General features: G+C 36.6%; 1 protein-coding gene across 5 annotated transcripts in view; it reads left to right on the top strand.

The window, feature by feature from the left end:
* The window catches only part of LOC308198475 (uncharacterized protein), a 32,870-nt gene extending 12,459 nt beyond the window's left edge, over positions 1 to 20,411 (top strand). The window contains exons 5-11 of one of the 5 annotated variants that reach the window (XR_013953934.1): positions 2,459 to 2,551; positions 3,414 to 3,543; positions 5,419 to 5,542; positions 12,948 to 13,238; positions 15,947 to 17,285; positions 17,771 to 17,869; positions 19,292 to 20,411. Coding sequence is in view for 1 of the 5 variants with exons in the window: in XM_080600916.1 (XP_080457042.1) it covers positions 2,459 to 2,551; positions 2,737 to 2,882 (239 nt within the window). In the remaining 4 variants the exon portion in view is untranslated. Of the gene's footprint in view, positions 1 to 2,458; positions 2,552 to 2,736; positions 3,164 to 3,413; positions 3,544 to 4,598; positions 4,827 to 5,418; positions 5,543 to 12,947; positions 15,842 to 15,946; positions 19,011 to 19,291 lie in introns of those variants that run through there. The other 4 variants (XR_013953935.1, XR_013953936.1, XR_013953937.1 and 1 more) reach the window with 4 other exon arrangements.
* The last annotated feature ends 229 nt before the right edge of the window (positions 20,412 to 20,640 follow it).

Genomic DNA, 20,640 nt, shown 5'->3' on the forward strand with positions numbered 1-20,640 from the left:
TTTAAATTTGGTTGGCTGGTTAAAAAGTGTCAAGTTCCAGATTATATACAGTATTGCAGAAGTGTTAATTCATCATTTAGGAAATAGATGTCTTATCTTAGGAGTTCAACTTGAAATGTCTTAGGAAAGATAATGTATTTTAGAAGCAGAGCACTTAGCCATGTCATTTAATGGACTGTTAAGTTGCACACAAAATCACTAATCTCTTCTTGACCAGTATCTTAACAATTTTAGATTTATTTAAATTATATATTGTCATTGTATATTGCTTTAGATATGCCATCATATCTAAGGAGATCAACATAGAAAATATATCCCATAGATCTAAGAAAATGCAATGCATCATTAAAAATACACATGAAAAAGCATTGTATTTTATGTGCGCAAGTGCATTAACTGTTAAAAAGGTGGAGAGGTCTCATTTCCCCTTCTTCCTTTATGCTGGAATCACTTTCATGCTAGTAATTAAATAGTGCGTTTTATAGTGAGCAATTGTAATAAAAACCCATCAGACACTGACAACTTCCTTCAAAAGCAGCATATTACATTATAGCCTCAACTACGTAGATCATCTCTGAACAGTGATAGAATTTCTTGTTGAACAATTAACTCTCTGTATCCCAGAATATCCCCCACAGAATATTTTGCTTTTTGTTTGCTATTGTACGCGCTCCCATGCTTAAGGGAGAATGCTGCTCTTTCTTTCTTTCTTTGGGCAATTAATGTTTTATGTTACCCGTGGTCCTAGTTTTGAGAAGCGATTTTCATCCATTCAGCTGAAAGAGCGAACCTTTGTTTCCTGGAATCTGTTTCTATGTCCTAGTCACTTCCAGATTCTCGCCTAGGAGTTTGGAACAACTGTCCCTTCGGGCAGCCAGCTGCAGAGTTAACTCTGAATCCTATGAGTGGTGACAAGATGTTGGGAGTTTGGTCAGTAGTTTGATGATACACATGGAGAGTAACTCAAAGGCATTTGCACTGTTTAAGTCTTCCTTAGGCCATAACTTCAAGACCTGTGTTTCGTTTACACAAAGGCCCTTGTCCAGTGCCCTGGCAGTATAAATATATTGCATTTGCTTAGCCTGTTCTCAAGTGCAGGAGTCGTGCACGCAGCCTGTGTTCTTTTGAACTGTGCTGATAATCTGAAAGAATGGTTGGGAAGTGTTAAAAGGGGAGCCATGAGTGGCTGAAATCAAGGCAGTTGAGGACTATTTCACTCCAAAAGCAGGTATGATTGACACAACTTCTATGTTAAATGGCATCCTACGGAGTCCCTACCTTGATAATTTAAAGAGCTCTCCCAGGAAAAAGGGAAAATACCATTTATTTTCTGCTTTCCAGCTGGAATTCCAGAAGGTGTATTTCCTGCACCAGAGTAAAATTCTATAACAGGAAAGTTCTTCCTCTTCTTTTGGGCATCAGTGTGTTCAGTATGAAAAGCAATTTACAGTTTATTAATTTTTCCAGCGTTCCAATTAGTGGGTTACTAATACACTATCTGAAAGACTTTCTTTTTCCCAGTGATCAGCATTCTGTGTAACCTGCTGGAATTGTATCCAGGTTCCATTTTGTGCAATTATAACATTTAGTTACTGTACTTTCTTTGCTAAACAGACACTCAAAACCTAACTTGTAGTGCAGGGTATAGCTTTACAATCGGATGATATTTATTACTCTGGAAAGCTGTTTGGAAAACACCTCACAACCTGACTTACATGGAAATGAACATATTCTCATGTAAATTGCGTAAGAGGAAGCTGGCAGAATCAGCAAGTACAAACCAGAGTCTGTGTACTTCACCAAAATTTGCCCAAAGGCTGGGAAGCTGCTCAATTACTGGGTAGTATTAATATTTTATTTTTACTGTGAAACAGATGTACTTTGCCAGGTTTTTTTCTATGGGGAGGGGGCATGGCAGGGGACAGGGGAAGAAGCCTTAGCATGTTGTGTGTGTTAGATATAAATAGAAGTGTGATCAATTCCAAACTTCAGCTAGCAGCTTTGCTGTCAATTCCTGTGAGATGAGAACTCTTGTATTTATGAGATTCAGTATTATTTAATTACACAAATGTGGTCAGAAAACTGTCTTACTGACCAAATGTGGAAATGAAATAGACCTGGATTGTGACGTTAGGTTTTGTTTCTTTTGAGAAGCGGTATTTTTTGGATTAGCACTGTTGACCCTGATTCATGTTTTTGTAGACGCATAACTTGATTCCTAAAAGCAGGCCTATGCATGGAATCTAGTTTAAAATGTTTTGGATATTTTGGGGAGGTTTGAGTAATGACATTTGGAGAGGGGAAAATGTACTTCATGTGACTAGTAACAGATAGATAGATAAAAAATATTTACCAATGCTGGTTGCTTTTGTAGGCTCTTAGTTTCCAAATTAATCTGAGAATTGATTAGCCTGTAGCATTGGATTTATTTTTTTATTTTTTATTTTTTTATGGCAAGGCTCAGACCATCATCGTGCCAAATCCCAAGAGGAAATCATGGCTGGAATACAATTACTGCCAGTGATCCACATCTTTGCCTCTGCAGACCTGGGTAAATAATGCTTGATCCATGACGAGTCTGACTACTTTTTGAGGAACTGCCCTTTGCATGTAGGGTGTTCTTGTACTGGAAGATATACTACACGGTAGCTACAATAACAGCTGTTGTCCAAGAGTGAATCCCCGATGGAAATTTAGCCTCGTCTTGTTTCCTTGTTCTTTTCCTTCCCGTGAAAGCATCGCTGGTGTTGAAGCTCTGTAGAGCACGGCTGCTGTATGACCCTGCAGCACCTCTGCTTCCTGTGTTCGTTGTCGCTCCTCCATGGCTGAGCTCAGTACAGGTTCATCAGTCTGAGTTGCCTCAGAAAAGCTGTACCTCCTAAAATCAAGCCATAAAATTGAGCCCATACCAAATGCTGTGCCTTTCACATCTGAATGAAGAAAGGACTTCAAAGTCAGTGAGACCACTCAGAAATGCTAAAGCTCAGCATATGGGGTCAGCATTTTTAGTATTTACCCCCTTTGAAAATGTCTATGCTGATTTATGTTTTGAAACACTGTGAAAAAGAAGCTCGCCCCGCACCCAGAGCCATACACCAAAATATTTTGAATAGCAAGGGCAGCAGAACAAGTCAGTCATGCTAACCTTGCACTACACAGACATCTGTGAAAATTTCACGCTTCCATGAGCAGATTCTCCAAAGGGCTGAATTTGGCTGTAAGTCTCTCAGAGAATGATTCCATTCCTCCTGTGCTTTTTTGGAGGTATGTTTTTAATTGTCCTTGGCATAAAAATATTGAAAGACACAAATTAAATAAAATGTCTAAACAACAGGAGGGGGCAGGCTTAAACTGACAAAAAGCAAGAAAATCAGACTAGCTGCAAACCTGGAAATGCTGTTCTCAATTCCTAGCATGTGCAGGAAATGCAGCGCATATGGCAAATGGAATCACCTGGAGCTAGGCCTCTTTGTTGCACCTTGGCACAGGAGAGCGGGAACAAAGCAGAAATGCGGATTTTAACCCTCAGTTTTCTGTTGTCTGGTAAGAATCAGTTTAATCCTATCCTTATACATGGTTTCCAGATCACAATTACCAGATGTTAAAAATAGACTCATTGTTAAATATCCCTGCTGTGCTTAAATGTGGATAACAGTGCCTTTTTGCTGGTTAAAAACTTTCAGCATCGTTCTTTCTAATGTTTAAGAAGAAATACATATGAATGTAATTGTACCTTCTGGAAAAGTTGAATTTGATTATAACAACACTTCATTTATGATGCTCTTTGCAAAAGCTGTTTCTGGTATTCTGCTAAGTAAGCCTCTCAGTGTGTCTTAAAATCACTAATGAATCAGTCTTTAGATGAAGACAGTGCAGGTGTGGCAGCATATCATCATACAGGGGAGGAGAGCGAAGTGTGAGGATGTAAATATTTACTACATCTTACATGATGTCGAGGAAAAGAAAGTTCTTAGGATAGAGCATTGAACTGGATAATGTTTTTTACTGTTCATAGTGTACTCATCATGAAAAGGATCTTTGAAAATTTGAAAACATTGCTAACTTTCTCTCAAAGTTGGAAAACAGTTTTCTCAGGAAAAATTAAACAAATTTTAGAACATCTGATACTGAGTACTTGGCAAGTTATTTTTTGGAAAAGCTGAATTGATCTGGTTAGAGAATTTAAAAACAAAAGGTTTTCTGAGGTTGTCAATTTTTTGGCATGGCATTTTTAATTTATTTGGAAAAAGAAGAAGGATAAAAATCTTTAGAATGAAACAAAATAGTTTCAGGTTGATGCAAATCCATATTTTTTTTAATACAAGAGACCCTCCACAGAGCCCCAAATGCTGCTGCTTCTGCTTCCTTTCCAGCTCTAAAAATTTTTTTTTGGTTGCAGCCTGGTCTACCACAGATTCCTTGACACCACTAAGTATGTGCCCTGACTGTCATAGAAATTTAAATACGTATCTGGTCAATTTTCCTGCACAGTTATATATGTTTCTCTGCACTTCGTGCATTTCTAGAACAAGGTGGGTATTAATTATTGTACATCAAGCTCTGAAGCACAAAACAAATTTTACATGTTTATTTTACAGGGATATCATCTCTATGACAGGCCGATTTGTACACCTAAATGATTAACTGGTATCTTATATTTTGAAATATTTAAGCATAATATAAATTCATGGGAATATCTATATATATATTTAAATTGAAATAGGCTTATGTGGAGATTTTCAAAGTAGACCTAGAAGAAGAAATGGAAAAAATTCAACAAAGTGCTTGTATTCACAAGCTTGTTTTTTGTACTTAAGACAATTTGTTAGAGCCCTTGAAAATGGGGAAGCTGTAAACAGTGGGGCTTTCCCTCTGCACTGGCATTTTCTCTGTTAAATAAAATGTTTTAAATATTGCTGTATATTGAGATAGTGTAATTATTCTGATATTTAAACTATATACAAAGCTAAATACAATTTTTATATGTTATGTTTAAAAAGAAAGTACAGTGTTAGGAACATAGTGCAGACTATGATGCCTGAATTGTCAGAAAACCAGTGTGTGTGCTCAGCTGAGACAAGGAAAGCAAGGGCATTTTGTGGTGTAATTAGCAGTAGTTGGAAAGTAGGACTCTACTTTTGAAAAAAGTTTCCACAGTTGGATTTGATTAATCAAAATTAGCCATAGTCATATTGTTGCTACAGTCTGTTTTCAAAAATAGCGTTAGTGCACTGAAATTGATTTCAGAGTTATCAGGAGAGATGAACATTTAAATATATGCAAGTCTGTGAAGCTGTCTCTGCCTGTGTAGGCTGATTTTAATAGACACAACTTCTGTGTTTAGCTATAAGCTCTGGATAGAAGGCTGTTTATTATGTGGGCACTTATTTTTGGGTTGTTTCAATATGCATCTTTCAGCAAATATACCTATTTCTTGAAGAAAAAAGAAAAAAGAGAAGGTGATCAGTGCACGAGTGAAGAGTTTCATAGGAGCCAGAAGGCAAACACAGGAAAGTAAATCCAGCCTACTGGATTACAACAGGTTGGTAAATACAAATGTTATGACATTTCCATAGAGCTCTTTCTGTAGAGGCAATTCTTACTTGCAATGTATCATGTTTTATCATAATCATATTTTACAAAGGAATATTTTCAGTTTGCTTTACTTAGGAAAGTTATTTGATGTTAGCGACTAATAGCACCAAGGAAGATCAGAGTTTGAAAAAAAAAAAGTAGAAAAAAGGTGTTACAGTTCATCTAAATCAATCATTATCAAGGTGCTTTGGGATCTGTTGTTTTTGGTTTCCTGTGTACATTCAGAATTCCTTCTTGTGGCCTAGATCTCCTGTAATATTGAATCATAGAATCATCAATATGTTGAAGTTGTAAACCCTACTCATACTTTGCAACAGTGCTGGGAATTGAGACACTTCTAATTCCCCTGAACTTCCTGGCAAAGCTGCAGTTGAACTTGGTACGAGTGAGAAGAAGTGTCATTTACTGGCTTTTGTCAGGCATGATGAGGTTCTGATGAAATGGTCTGTGTCAGTCTGAATTGCTTTTGTTCATTGCACGTGGAGTGATCCCTGAGCAGAGGAGAGGAAACATAAGTGAAATATTTATTCAACATCAAGATGCAAAAATTTAGACAGCATGTTGCAAGTACAAAACTGGCCTTTTGCTAGGACATTGACATACAAACTGTTCTTCCTTTCAACTCTTCCTTTTTAACTTTCTGCGTATTTTTTTTACCTGTGCAAAATTGTAAATATGTAAACAGCTTTCTATTTATAGGATGCACTAATGTCAGTAGTAAAAGAAATACTGACATGAAAGGTTAAACTACTGTGGACAAGAACTTCTGAACTATTCTAATTTATTTCTAATTTATTTCATCTCTGACTATTCACAAGTAGAGATTGGCAGATAAATTCTACTAATTCACTTTCACAGACAGCAACTTTTTAGTTCTTTTGCAGAGAAGTTAAGGGGAGAAGGCCGTATTTTACTGTCTGCTCTTAACAGTCTTTGAAGTATTTCATTGTAAGTGTCTTGTCTGAGAGTTTTTTAAAACGGAGAAATATTTTCTAAAAACTAGAATTGTTCCTCAAGAAGAAGGCTGGTGCAGTTTTCTAATATTGTCCTGCTTGGCAAATTTCTTCTGACTATCTCAGTGTAAGGTGACATACAAGGACAAATGACAGAAGTGATGGGTAAAATATCCAGACTTTTCTGTTCTTATACAGTTTGGCTGACTGGAGTCATTCAAGCTTATATATGCATGTACATACTGTTTATAATAGTAATTATATGATGAGGAGTACAGTGCTTAGCTTAGCTTTTTCTGAAAGATGAAAAGAAATATTTTGTTTATATTTTATGTAACAACAAGACTGGTTTTCTCAATGTGGTTAACGTATGTGACACCTCAGTCATCCCTGTACCGTCGCTTTATCTTTTTGTTCAAGTGAATCCTTTCACTAATTTTTAGCAAGGCTAGTTTCAATGCTTGATCACATGTGAACTGACACAACAGCCTGCGGCCTATTTTGATTTCTGTAGATTTTTGCCTATGCAACTTGTAATAATTCCTATGAAGCTGTCACAGTCTGTTCTATCAAAATTACTTACAGATCCTGTTGTTCAGGAATCATTGAAATGATAGATTGCTACAGTCTCTCTTGCTAATGTGTGCTTAGGGAGTCCTTCATTTACACGATAGACTTATTCAATTTTTGGTGAAATGTGGTTATTACTCTTGTACAGAAGACACATGCTCAATCTAGATATGGCTTGCTTATTTTTTAAACAAATTGTATAAAAATACTTACCCTTTTGAGAGTGATGACATGGATTACAAAGTTAATTCACAAAACTTTTCAATTAACCTTACAAATTGCCTTTACCTTGCCATTTGAAGGACTGAGTGTACTTCAAAGAACCAGGCTGTAAGGAGGGCTGGCAAAGAGTCCAGCTGCCACGGAGGCAGATGAAGGCATGACTTATGGCTCAGGGTGACTGGAAATCACGGGAAGCTAACTGGGAAGTAAACTCTGGGTCTGCACAAGTGAATTGCTCTCTTCACCAGCTCAGCCATACTAGTTCCATTCCTGGCTGTATGTCGGAAGGAGTGTAGTTAGAATGGACCAGTACCAGTTGTGGAATTGTGCATGAGAAGATTTTAAGCACACAAATGTTTGAAGGTGCCGGACGTGTTGGAAAAATGTAGTCTGAATCTAGCTATTTTATATTCATAGCATATTTATTCAGCCTTTTGTAAGAAGAATGGTGATACGCTAGTCTCTTGGTTATAATGCCTTTTCTTGTTAAGTCATCTGGGCTGTGACTGAATAGTGGTGTGGTGAAGATGTAAAACTGAGGCAGAAAAATAGAGAAGAGAATTCTAGGTGTGATCCTGCAAATGTTTATTTCTATCTCACTCTCTCTGAAGGAACTGCTCATGGTAGCAGGGTGTATCTGCTTAAGTAATAGTTAAGAAGGTCAAGCCCTATGCTTCAGTCAGGAGCCTCTTAAACACTATAAGCATGTAGGAAAACATGAACTGTGAGGGATGCAGGGAGCTCTTGGGAACTGCTTTTTTGATAAACTCAACAACTGGTATCAGGGCTGCTGACTGCACCTTATGCAGTATCTGTTATTTAGGGTCTTACATTCTCAGTTGTACTTTTAGTTCTAGCCAGGCATGTGTAACCACATACCTAAGAGAAAGAAACTAATTGGATTGTATCATTCCATTTCAGGAGCTTTATCCACCCTATCTTGTAATTTTTACTTACATGCGTAATCTTTATTTACACGTCCTTAATTTGAATGGGATTACTTGCATTAGTGTTAATGTGAGCAACAGCTACAGGGTTAGTTCCCGTATGTGTCAGTGGTGCCAAAAGTGACAGAGTATGCAATAATTTGGTTACACTTTCAATTATAATATGGAATTAAAGAGCTTTAATTTGGAGCTGTTGCTCTGAATAGCAAGTATTGATATTTGTAATTGAATTCTGAGGTAGAACTTTCCATACATTTGTAATGTGGGAATCTCTCTCTCTATGTGAGATTCACTTGGCGGGTGAATGATCACCACTTAGGAACAATATTATATCCTGCATTTCAAGAGTCGGAAGGATTGGAATCTGATTTTAAGGTAAAACATTTAATCTATTTCGTATCTTAAAATTCGATAGCCTGAGAATTGCTAACCTAATTACTAGGTTAAGAAACATTTGATAAATATTTGAGTACATGCTGTGATTAATTTGTATTAGAATTGTGCTTTGAACTAATGTAATTCATGTGGGTAGGACCACCTGATGAGTCAGGCCCTGATCCTGAAAACTGCTCCAGGCAAACCTCCAATAAAAACTTAGCTGTGTGGAGCAATTTTCAGGATTGGATGCTAACATTCAACATAGCACGAATAAGGGTTGCAGAATGAAAATAAATTATGCTGTAGCCAACGTGTTTCCACACCTACAGTCTTGTGTTTTTTCTCTTTTTTTTCCCTTTTTTCTACCTGTATAGCTTTTGTTTGTTTGTTGTTATATTTGATGTATATGCAACTTTCAGCCTTCAGGGAATTGAACATAAAATGTTGGGAAATGCATAATTTTGGCAAATATTCCTCCTTCAGTGCCTAAGTCTTTTGCTGCTGCACGATGTTCTCAACTTTTACAGTAAAGCTTTCTTTCACATGGAGTAAATTTCTCCGAGTGAAGGAAAATAGTGAAGTGGTGAAATAAAATCTGCAAAATATGGGCTAAATGAGATATATCCCCTCGCTCCCAATGAAAATCAATGTGAATAGCTGAAAATCTGTTTATACAACATTCTTGCAGCATTTTAAAGACATGTATTATATCAGTCATTGTGGCTGAAAGTTGCTTTATATATAGGGACCCTGACTCCAATATCATAGCTTTTTTGACTAAGAAGCAATGGTAGATAGTGGATGTAATCCTGTTTGCTCACAGTAAGTGAAACTGTGTAGGTCACCTCTCTGATACAGGAGATGCAAAATCGTTTGTGCATCCAAGTGCCTGGAACTTTCTGGAATCTGAATTCTTTCTTCATGGCCAGCTTAATCACTGATCCTGGATGGGTGACTCAGGGCTCTGCCAACACCTTGGTCTTTCGCTCTGCAGAGTCTATTCAGGATCACATCAGCCATGTTGGCTGCCAGTATATTATGATTTAAAATCCTTCCATTATTTTTTTCCCTTGAAATCATATAAAGGATATTCACAGTCTGACCTTGAATAAAGACATCAAGTTGCCATTCGTGCTAGGTATTTCTAATGTTCATATGTTGTAAACTGCTGGGCAGCAAAACCCCATTGTCTGCAATCGTGCTAACACTTGTAGCTATGTGAGAAATGGCTTGATTTCTGGAAAGAAACATAGGTACAAAAATACTCAGGTTTGGAGAAACTGCTTTTGGAGATGCAGGAGTAAAGTGGAAGAAAAAGACATGGTTTTAGGTGGCCAAAGTTTGCTAGTAGATTGTAGTCTTGTTGGAAAGAACACAGGATTAACCTACAGATGAAGGGATTAAACCTAAAGGCTCACCTGTTGTTCTTAGTTATATTAGATGGTCTATTAGAAAATATTGCTTTCTTAGACAAAATCTTCTTGTCCTTTATCTGTACACACCAAGGATACTACTTAGATACACAAACTCTGTGGAAGAATAAGGAACTGATATGTGAAAATTACAGAAATAGTTTGACATTCCAGAAAAAATAGGAGTTTCTGTTGAATGAACAATAGGCAGTCTGGTAGACTTAGATAATTGTCTTAGCATCATTAATAGCTCAACTTAGAAGAGAGGATTTAGGAAATTGAAATTGATATGTCCAAATATTGAAATGAAGAACAAGATTTGCATATTTTTGATGGCAGAGTCATTCATTATTCAAGACGTGTGCTCATCTGCAATAGAAGTGAGAAGACCACCATAGACTGCAATGATAAAAAGCAAGGGCAAAATTTGGCCGTGACTCAAGGGGAAATTACTAATCTTTCTTAATTTGTTCTGAGTGTGGATGTGCAGGACTCAAAGACTCTAACTTCCAAGAAAATGTCTTCTTTCGTCCCTCAGCTATTAAAAGTCAGAGTAATGTCAGATCGCAAAAACAGAAAAAGCTTTAAAAGGGTTATTCTTTTAAAAAGGTGATTCTAAACTCCTGTTGAAAGAAATTACAAAGTATAAATGATAGCCACCAGGCCCTGTGTTTTCTGAGTTGCTAGGGATTTGGCCACAAAACTCACATAAAAGTCAGTGGGAGTTACTAAAATCAGTGGGAGTTGTATACCTTGATCTCAAATAAACCTGGGAAATCTTGGAGAAAATGACAATCAAAATAGTGGGGAAAAGTATAAAGTAGCGGAGTAGATAATACATGAGTAAATGAGCCAAATATCTAGCAAAATGAAAAAGATGATGGAAAACAAGTTGGATGGAAAAGAGATGGTTGAATACATTGAGTTATGTAAGGGGGAATTCACAGGGTTTCAGAAAATACAATTTCATGAGAAGCTGAAGGAAAATGGAAAGGAAGTCATCAGGTATAATTGCTGTAAGGAGCAGCCTCCTGCTGAGACAGGACAGGTTTACCATCAACACTGTAGAAATACATCCTAAGAAGTACAACAAACATAAAAGCAGATGTATCATAAAATCAAGAGGTAGAAGAAGGAGTTTGTATATGCATACAAACATACCACGTGTAATGTAGAACAGACAGAACAAAGGGGGAACTGTGGTGGGGAAAAAAAAACATAGGAGAAAATGGACAGTGTACTGTGGTTGAGGAAGAAAGTTGACAATAGAATATGGCTGACAGGAACATGGGAAGTGCTCTCTCCACGTTAGAAGGGTGATTCTGAGGAAAGTAATCAGCATACTTTCAGCAGGTCATGAGCTTTTACCAGCACAAGGAGAAGCTAGTTCCCTACAAGCGCTGTATTTTATCCAGCACGTAAGTTCGGCAAAATAACTCACTAGTCCCATAAAAAGAAGAACAACAAAACATACGATTTTATCTGATATGTGATATAGTTTCAAGGTCCAATTCACTTCTGATACTTAAGATTTCAAACATAGTGGGAAGCTTCAGAAGAAACATAGGGCCATTACCACCCACATTCCTTTTGCTTTTACACAACTCAGGTGCTTATGACCCTTATAAAATCTCATCCAAACAGGAGTGGGTAAAAGCTCTTTTCTCAAAAAGCTACTCTTTGGAAATCGCCTTCCAGAGAGGCAAGCAACTAAACAAGAAGTTGTTGATAAAAAATCTCTTCAGAAACATTAAAAGGAAGACGAGGTTTTGTAATGGATATGAAGAATGACAAAGTTAAATATCACCAAATGAAGCTCAAAAATCATTCACATCTGCGCAACCATTGAAATGAATGCAAGTATGTTATTTTATTTCTGTGGTGAGATTGGGCTGTGATATCAGACTCTAGAGGTAAACCAATAGAGGTTCCAAAGGTAAACCAATTTTTTTACTTAATCAAAGTACTTACTTTTAGGAGCTATGCAGTAGGACATGTTGCCAAATGAAGACATTAATTGTTAAAGCTTTTTAGATCTAGGAAGAATGTCCTCCTTCAAGGAAATTCAGAAACAATTAAGTTAACGTAGCTGTTACATCACAGAGCAAACTTAGGTATCCCATGAAAAGTTCCAGTTTTTGTGGATGATATCTTATCAGAACCTGTGATGAGACACAAAAAGGGCCAAGATTTGAAGTTCTAATGAATAGCAAATGGACAATGCACAAACAGTTGAATTGTAAATTGGTTATAGTCAACATACATATTTACTGTGACATTTCACTTAAAATTAAGCTGTCTTTATACTATAAAGAGCATATTTACAAGCAGTGTTTTACAGGTTGTCAAAACTGGTAATTGAATGCACAGGCTATATTTGCAGCTGTCGAGGAATTCAGAAGTACAATTTGGTGTCATTGAGAATCTTCATAAACTCTCTAAACTAATAAACTTTGTAGCATATTAAAGTAAGAGCCATTGCTCTGCATAGAAAGCCAAAAAAACTACAGAAGAAACAGAACAGTTTACCAGAAGGACAAACAGCAGGAGGACACAGGTAAAGGTTTTGAATAGATGCCAAAAACTTGAAGGCACAACAGAGATAAATAAAATAGACAGTAAAGATGCAATATAATAAAATACTGTAATTTGGGCTGTCAGCGGGACTATAGTGAGTTCAGAATAGAAGAAGTGAGTTACCTTTTATGGGATATTTAACCACAAGCTGTCATAAACAGAGGCTGCTGCATGTAATACATATTCAAATACAGCATACGTTATTGGGAAAAAATACGTAAAATCACACTATAAAATTTTTGGTTGCATTTCCTGAATTTGTGCATGAAGCATCTGCAATTTGTCTGTTGCAGAGTGTGTTTATGGACATCTGAAGAAGTGGTTGCTTCGGTGCAATTTCTCCCAGTGTCATGAGAATAGCAGCAACGTGTGCAAAGTAAGAAGACTTCCTGCGGCCTGTGAGTACTCCTGTGTGACAAACTGGATTGTCACAGACTCAATAGGAAGGTGCACAACAGTTAAGTATTTCTTGGATTTCCTCCTGATAGCATTTTACCAAGTGATCTTAACTGAATGGTGCAACCAGATCAGAGGAGGAGTGATTTTTCTTGTCTCAGTCCATCAAGATCTCTGAAATTATTTGGGTATGTGGAGAAACAGTAACTATACAGTGCTTTGGTACAGACGTCTTCCTCTTCTCTGCCAGAATTGTTTCCTCAGAGCTTTTTGCCACTGGCTTTTTGACACACTGTTGTAGCAAAACAGCTAGTGAAGATAATGCCTAAAAAAGTATCTATCCCTGCTTGTGGGGCCACAGCACTGCCTAACAATGCTACTTCAAAGTGTTTCCTCACATATACAGGTCGCTAGTCCAGTGTTCTGCAGTTTGGAATAGGTCTACAATGGTTTCTGCAAATTCTTCTATGTTCATTTTTTAGTCACAGTAAAAGTAGCTAGATTTTTCTATTATTTTTGTTTTCCTATGTTGTATTTTAATAGCTTTTTTATTAGCTTTATTATCATTCCCATCATTCAGTTCTTAGTAATCTTCCCCACCCTTCATGCCATAGCATTTCACACAATCCGTTAATCTTGCATATGAAAAGCCAATGGACATAACTGTAAAATAAGATTCCATGTGAGGAAAAATTTTCCAGAAAAGAAAAAACAAAAACAAAAACACAATTAATTAGAAAGATAGTAAGAAGTAATTTTAACAAAATATTATTTGTAAAGCAATCTGCATGGGAAAGAAATCAGGTTTTAGAGTAATATGGTTTATAATAAAGTAGCAGTTCTTTTTTTATTGCTCAAAGAATTTTCTTCAGATTTGCATATATTTAGTAATTTGCTGGAGAGGCTTGCCATCAGTTCCAGCTTTTATCCCAATTTTGCTGTTCTTCCGTCAGTGTTTGAGGCAGAAATTACCTGCTATAAAGAGAATCAAAGACAAAAAATAGGGAAAATCTCCTCTCTTATTCATTTCATTTCAGTTATTTTATTTTATTAATAATTTGCTTTATTTTAGTTTTATCATTTCTTAATTTTAGTATTCTCGATTTTCTTATTAATTAATATAATTTATTACCACTTTTTTTTTCCCCAGAGAGTTATGTTTTATTTGAATTTGTGTTTGACAAAAGTTTTAAGTAATTAATTAGGTATTTTCCATTCTATATTTTTGTCTTCTTTACAGTTTTATATACAGTCTCTGGAACATAGTAATTTTCTTCGCCTATTTTCTGGATTATACCTACTGATTTTCTCTGTTATATGCCATATTTTCAAAGGAGTCTAGTTCCAAGGGCTTCTTTTCTTTTATGCTGTGCAGTGTTTTTAGTAGTATTATTGTTCTGCAGGTACATACTTGTATCTATTAGGATATTTATTATGTATGTATTTATTATTTATTATGTATATTTATTATTTATTATATAACAAGAGGAGCAAAGTTTTCTCCTTGAAAGAAACATAAAAAAAGCTAAGAACAGTGTCTTCACTTGCAAGCCAGCAATTACTAAGGTAAAAAATGAAATTTTGTCTGGCTATTAATTCTTTATGTAAAGTAATCAGAAAGTCAGGCAACATATTCCCCCACACAATGAAATTAGCAAAATTGATAAAGCTGAACAGAATTCAGTATAAACCTCCAGTGGATTTTTGCTGATCTTTTTGAAATGCTGAACTGGCTCTTGGAACATGGCTCATTTTCATGCATTGTCAGGTTTGGCACTTGCTTCAAAACAAAACCAAAATCAGAATTATTGAAAGGTCCTGAAAGAGAGGCAGGTTTTCATGGTATTCCTAGCTTGATTACAAGCATATTTAGTGATAATTTCATGATCTAGCTGATTTAGAAGACATTTACTGTGGCATTTTGCCAGTTTTTCTGGACAATATGTAGGATTTGGAAGTTGAATATTTTAAATTCTCTCTCTACTGATCAAGTTTCTAATGATACCTATTGCCTATGTGGAAATAAGACACTGGTACTTTTGAGCATTGCAGATTAATTCTCCCTGCATTAGGATTTGGAAAAGGAGACACTATAATAAGGAACGTGACAGAGTAACAATAGTAGCAGAAAACAGGGAGATTTTAAAAGGCAGATGCTCTTGTGAACCAAAACACAAATTCTGTAGGCTGCTGAAATGTTCATGAGAAATTTAAAAATACTTGAAATCTGAACACTTTCTCATTTTATTTCATTGAAATTCAAATTATGTTAAATCTCCACTTTAAAATGAGTATGCAGATGCTCAGAATTCTTAATTTTTTTCACAACCAAATTACCTTCTGATGAAATTCAGTGAAAGCAAAACACTTAAAGGATAAATGGAATTATACAAAAATTTGATAGGCCGTATCCAGTTCCTTAGAATCCCAATGGAAAATAATTGCAGCAGAGATTGCCTAGACATAAAAGAAAGCTGATGTAGCCAGCTACACTTTGGCTCTATTTCCTGTCTCTAAAAATTCAGATCTGCAGATCTTTATATAAGCAATTACAGGTATATTTTGACATGAGTGACAAATGTGGAAATGTGCTCATAAAGTTCTCATAGGATGCTTTTTCATTTTTATAAACTGCTCCATGAGCATGAATCACAAATATGAAGAAGCATGTTCTCTGTAAGAAAAATCTAAAAGAAGAGTAATTGGCTATCTTGGTAATTACAACAGAAACTAGGTTCCAGGGTGATCTTAAAGAGTCGCAGAGCTGCATGGTGACAAAACAAATGAGGTCTCATAGGCATCTCCTCTTCTGGGACCTTGTGACTACACAACAGTGTCCCTATTTGTGTTTGCAGCCCACTCTGTTTTAGTGTCATCCATACATTTATCATTGCAGTTTCACCCAAGGAACACCCTGCAACTCTCCAGGCTTCAGAAATATGTTTTCCTTTCTGGGGCCTGTCAGAAAAGCCACTGGGATATTTCTGCAATAACTGGACTTGCCTGCAGCCAGCAGAAGGCCTCATTCTTTCTAGAGTGATGGATGTTTCACAGAGGGGAGAAATGAAAGCATCTCCCTGGAGCACCTGAAACTCCTCTGCCACCCAGTATAACGTTCTATGGAGTCTCTAGGAATTTTGCCTGGAGACAGTATTTTGGATCTGAAGCTGCTTACTCCTTTAGTTACAAAAAGCAAATTTGGTTTTATGTGCAGCTTATACAATGGTAGAACTGGCAGTCTATCACCATAAATGTTTCTGTTTATTTAAGTTAAGGAAGGGATGTGATGCACTTCATAAAAAACATGCCAGTGACTGCAGGCAGTTTAAAATGGTCTCAGGAGTTACGAGAGGCTTCTCAGGCACAGAACACAGTTTAAGCACATCAATCATCTTTAAGTATTACTGTAAAACATTGTACAACGGGGCTTAAAACACTTCAGGCACTTTCTGAAGTTATAGCTGTTCTGTGTACTTAAAATGACATTGAGGTGAAATCTCTTTTGTCTCTGTAGAATATTGCAGATAGTGGAAACAAATCCTATTTTGCAAAATGTGAGAGAGCAGTGGAATGGATAGACTGATATGATGAAGAAATGTACCTCTGCTAGACACAGTATATATATACTTCTAAAGATCTCAAAATATACTTCTCTATGCATTGGACCTCTATGTAATCATTCTCTGGCATTTGGACTGTATGAAGTAAGTTTAATCAGAAAGTAACACATTAGTAAATCTCACTGTATGATATTAAGGATTTATTTTAATTATTTTAGCAATTACCTTGTTTTACATTAAAAGTTCTTTTTCTGTAGAGGTAAATGCATGTTATGTATCAGTTTTCATATGTTTTTACTTCAGGGTGCAAAAAAAAATGTTACAGGATCATGTATTTGTACTACAATGCCTGTTCCCTGAGAAACATTAGAGGCTGCGTCTTGTATGTGGGACCTAAAGGAAGTGAGTAGAACTGAAGCATACTGACAGTAAAGACTTGAAGCTCTTGCTTTTGGGAGGCTGATGAAAATTCTGCTTCAGTAAATACTATAGGATTTACTCATGATATATACTAACTTGAACAAGCTTTTTAGTGTCTGATTGCCTTTTTCTGAATAACAACATTTTTGTGATTCTGCAGCTTTCTGCAAGAGGTGAAATATCTTGAGATTTTAAAACATCTTTCTAACACAAAGCGGTTGCAGTGCTCTTGTATTCCGAGAGACACTTTACAAGGTAAATAAGGAAGATTCTTTCTGACAGATGTATGTGAATATAAATACATACTAGAAAATTCACATAACCATAATAATCTCTTCAAATCTTCAGCTACACTAAACGAAAACCAAACTGCGTTCAACTATTTTTCCAATTATCTTGTCCTCTGGATGGTTGTTACTCTGTATTTTGTAGCTAGTCGTACATTGTAGTCTTATTGAGTGTATGTATGTTTTTCTTTGAATACAGAAGGGTGACTCCTAATGCATTAATTTGTAAATGCAGGGACAGAACTAATCCTTCCCATCAGGAACTTTCTGAAATCAAGCATAAGTGCTTTACAAGACTAGTAACAGATGATGAAACTTCTCTTAGTAGGCCGAACAGAATGGTTTTCAGGGACCGGAATAAAGTCTGTTGGTGATTTTAGTCCAGTTCCCAGAGATGTATGCTGACAAAACTGTAGTGAGTATTGACTGGGAGTGTTTCATCCTCTGCTGTAGAAACAAAGAAAGTAATTTCCTAATTGGATGACTTCTTGTCAATGAAAATAGCACCTCAGGAACCGTGCAGATACATGTTGGATTTTTCTGTAAAAGTTGGTAAGTTCCTTTTTAATCCAAGATATTATGTTGGATTGATTTTAGGTAAGATAGTTCTGGTCTGCATATACACAGCCAATAAAATACACTTTCTTGGGGTCTAAACAGGTTGTTAGATAATAGGAACAAACTGGTATAATCCTATTTTAAAACAGGGTAATCTCCACACTCAGAACTTTACCAGTTTGGCTCCATTGCCTGTGAACTAAAATCTGTTTCACATAGAAGCTATGTCAGAAAGACAGAGGAGGAGCTGCAGTGTAGAGAAAAGTGTCCTGCTTTTGCACAATCATCTGAAGTAGAATTCAAGGACCTATTAGAATGAGTCCAGAGGAGGGCTACAAGGATGATCAAAGAGCTAGAGCACCTTGCCTATGAAGGCAAGCTGAGGGAGTTGGGTTGTTCAGCCTTGAGAAGAGAAAGGGAGACCTCACTGCAGCCTTCCAGTACCTAAAGGAGGCCTACAGGAAAGCCGGAGAGGGATCTTGGTCAGGGACTGTGATGACAGGACAATGAGTAATGTTTTTAAACTAAAAGAGGGTAGGTATATATTAGACATTCAGAAGAAATTCTTCACTCACAGGGTGGTGAAGCACTGGAAGAGGTTTCCCAGAGAAGCTGTGGATGCCCCATTCCTGGAAGTGTTCAAGGCCAGGTTGGATGGGGCTTGGAGCAACCTGGTCTAATGGGAGGTGTCCCTGTCTGTGGCAGGGGGGTTGGAATTAGATGATCTTTAAGGTTCCTTCCAACCCAAACCATTCTATGATTCTATACATGAATTGGAGAGTTTTGATAAACAATGGATGCCTGCCTCTGACTTGGCAGAGTGATGATCTCTGGGATTGTATTGAGCAGACAGGGTGACCTTGTTTAAAATGTGGATGAGATAATCTGAACATTCAAGCATAATGTGGAATTGGCTGTTGTGTTGACAAGAAAAACAAACAAAAACATATCTTTGTGTGCGTGTGTGTGAAGAAAGATTACAGAAATCATTCCTTTGGTCCAATAAAACAAATGTTCAAACTATGGAGTATGATTTAAGAAACAGCAGACCCACCAGACAGTCCACATGATACTAGGTACAGTAAATGTTTTATACTGGGAGTAGCAATTGTCCATAAATAGACATAAATACTTTTTTTTTTTAAAAAAAGTAAAAGCTAAAACTCTTTTCAAGTATTTGCACTTGCTGATGCAAATCTAACTCCAAAGGAAAAGAGTTTTCAGTGATTAGTTCCAGATGTACTTGTAAAAGTTACAATGAAAAGGTAATTATGTTTTAAATAATGGGAATGGTTTTCTTCATCAAAGTGAGAGTTCCTTTATTCTTCAACTGATCAGTTAGCTAGGATAAGAAATCCACACTGGGAAGAGCAATTCTAAACCCCTGTTACTGATTCTCTAAATTACTCTTTCCAGGACAATCAGTATTTGCTCCAGGCAGATCCTCTTTCTGATGAATGGAAACCGTACACTGAATACAGAGACCACATGATTGTAGATGGGCTGTTCAAAGTTATCAAGTGTTCTCTTCAGTATCTGGCTGAAAGCAGTGAGACAACATTTAAATCTACTCCTTTATTTGAAGTGCAGCTTGTTCTTAATGGCAGTGAAATGACTTTTAAACCTTCTTTGGACTCAATGTCAGTAGCAATTTCTGTGATACTACAGAGGGACTAATCAAAGACATCCATGATATTTCACCATCTGTAAACAGATCTGTCAAATACTTTGGACCCTTTTCAGGTGTTGTTACTTTTGCTACTTTTTTTTTTTTTTTTTAAAGTTGACCTTCCATCTAAGCATTTGAATGTAGTTGTTTTCCCACCTGAGTCACCCCTATCCAGTGGTTTATGCCAAGAAGGCTAACATCTCAAGAGAAGTGGTGAGGCTTTTCCCATCTATTCACTGTGAGCTGTCATTTTCTGCTTTCCTTAACTTCTGTCTCTCTTCTTGTATTATGAATGTGTCTAGTAATTTCTTTCAGCATCCAGCACACATTCTTTAAATGATATTGGCTAACTTTTTTTTTTTTAGCTCCTTATGATTCACTTGCCCAATTGAGTTCACCTTGGCAGTACACACAGAAGTCTGCAGCTGGATGATCTGCAAGGCTTGTTCATTGATTTACCTTCCATTTTTGCTTGTGTATTGTCCACAGGCACTGTGTGGCTTTACAGTGTATGTGTTACTGAGGATTTGGCATCAAATGTCTTCTTCTACAGCTATATTCCAGGCTGTATCTTTCTCAAGAACTTTTTGGTTCCGTATGATTATTAGTTGAATGTTTGTTCTCTTGGTGTCTCGTTTCTCATCAGGATACCTGGTGCTGTTTCTGCTTCCACATCTGCAAGTACCACTGAGCCTATATTACGAGACTATTAGAAGACTGTGTCCATAGACAGGGGACAGAAGTGGTTTGTGAATTAAGTAAACACTTTTTCTAGAGATGTAATATTAATGCAAGTTTTTTTGTGAGACTGTTTTTGCCAGACTAGTCGGACTGCAAAAATCTTTATGCAGTTCTTAAAACTCTTTTTTTTTTTATGAGATCGAAACAAATTTAAATAAATAAATGTATCAAAATATCACAGTTAAACAGACTCTAGGGAAAACCAGATTAATTACAAATTGGTTACACTGCATAACAGTGAAAAGAAACAAAGAAAGGGTAAAATAACAGTTGAGAAGGGGTACTGAGAGGACAGAGGGGAGTATAAAAAGGAGTAGTTGGAGAAAGGAGTCCAGGAGATAGTAAAGGAAAAGAT

The sequence above is a fragment of the Anser brachyrhynchus genome (assembly GCF_964034855.1).
Source record: "Anser brachyrhynchus genome assembly, chromosome: 7".
NCBI lineage: Eukaryota > Metazoa > Chordata > Aves > Anseriformes > Anatidae > Anser > Anser brachyrhynchus.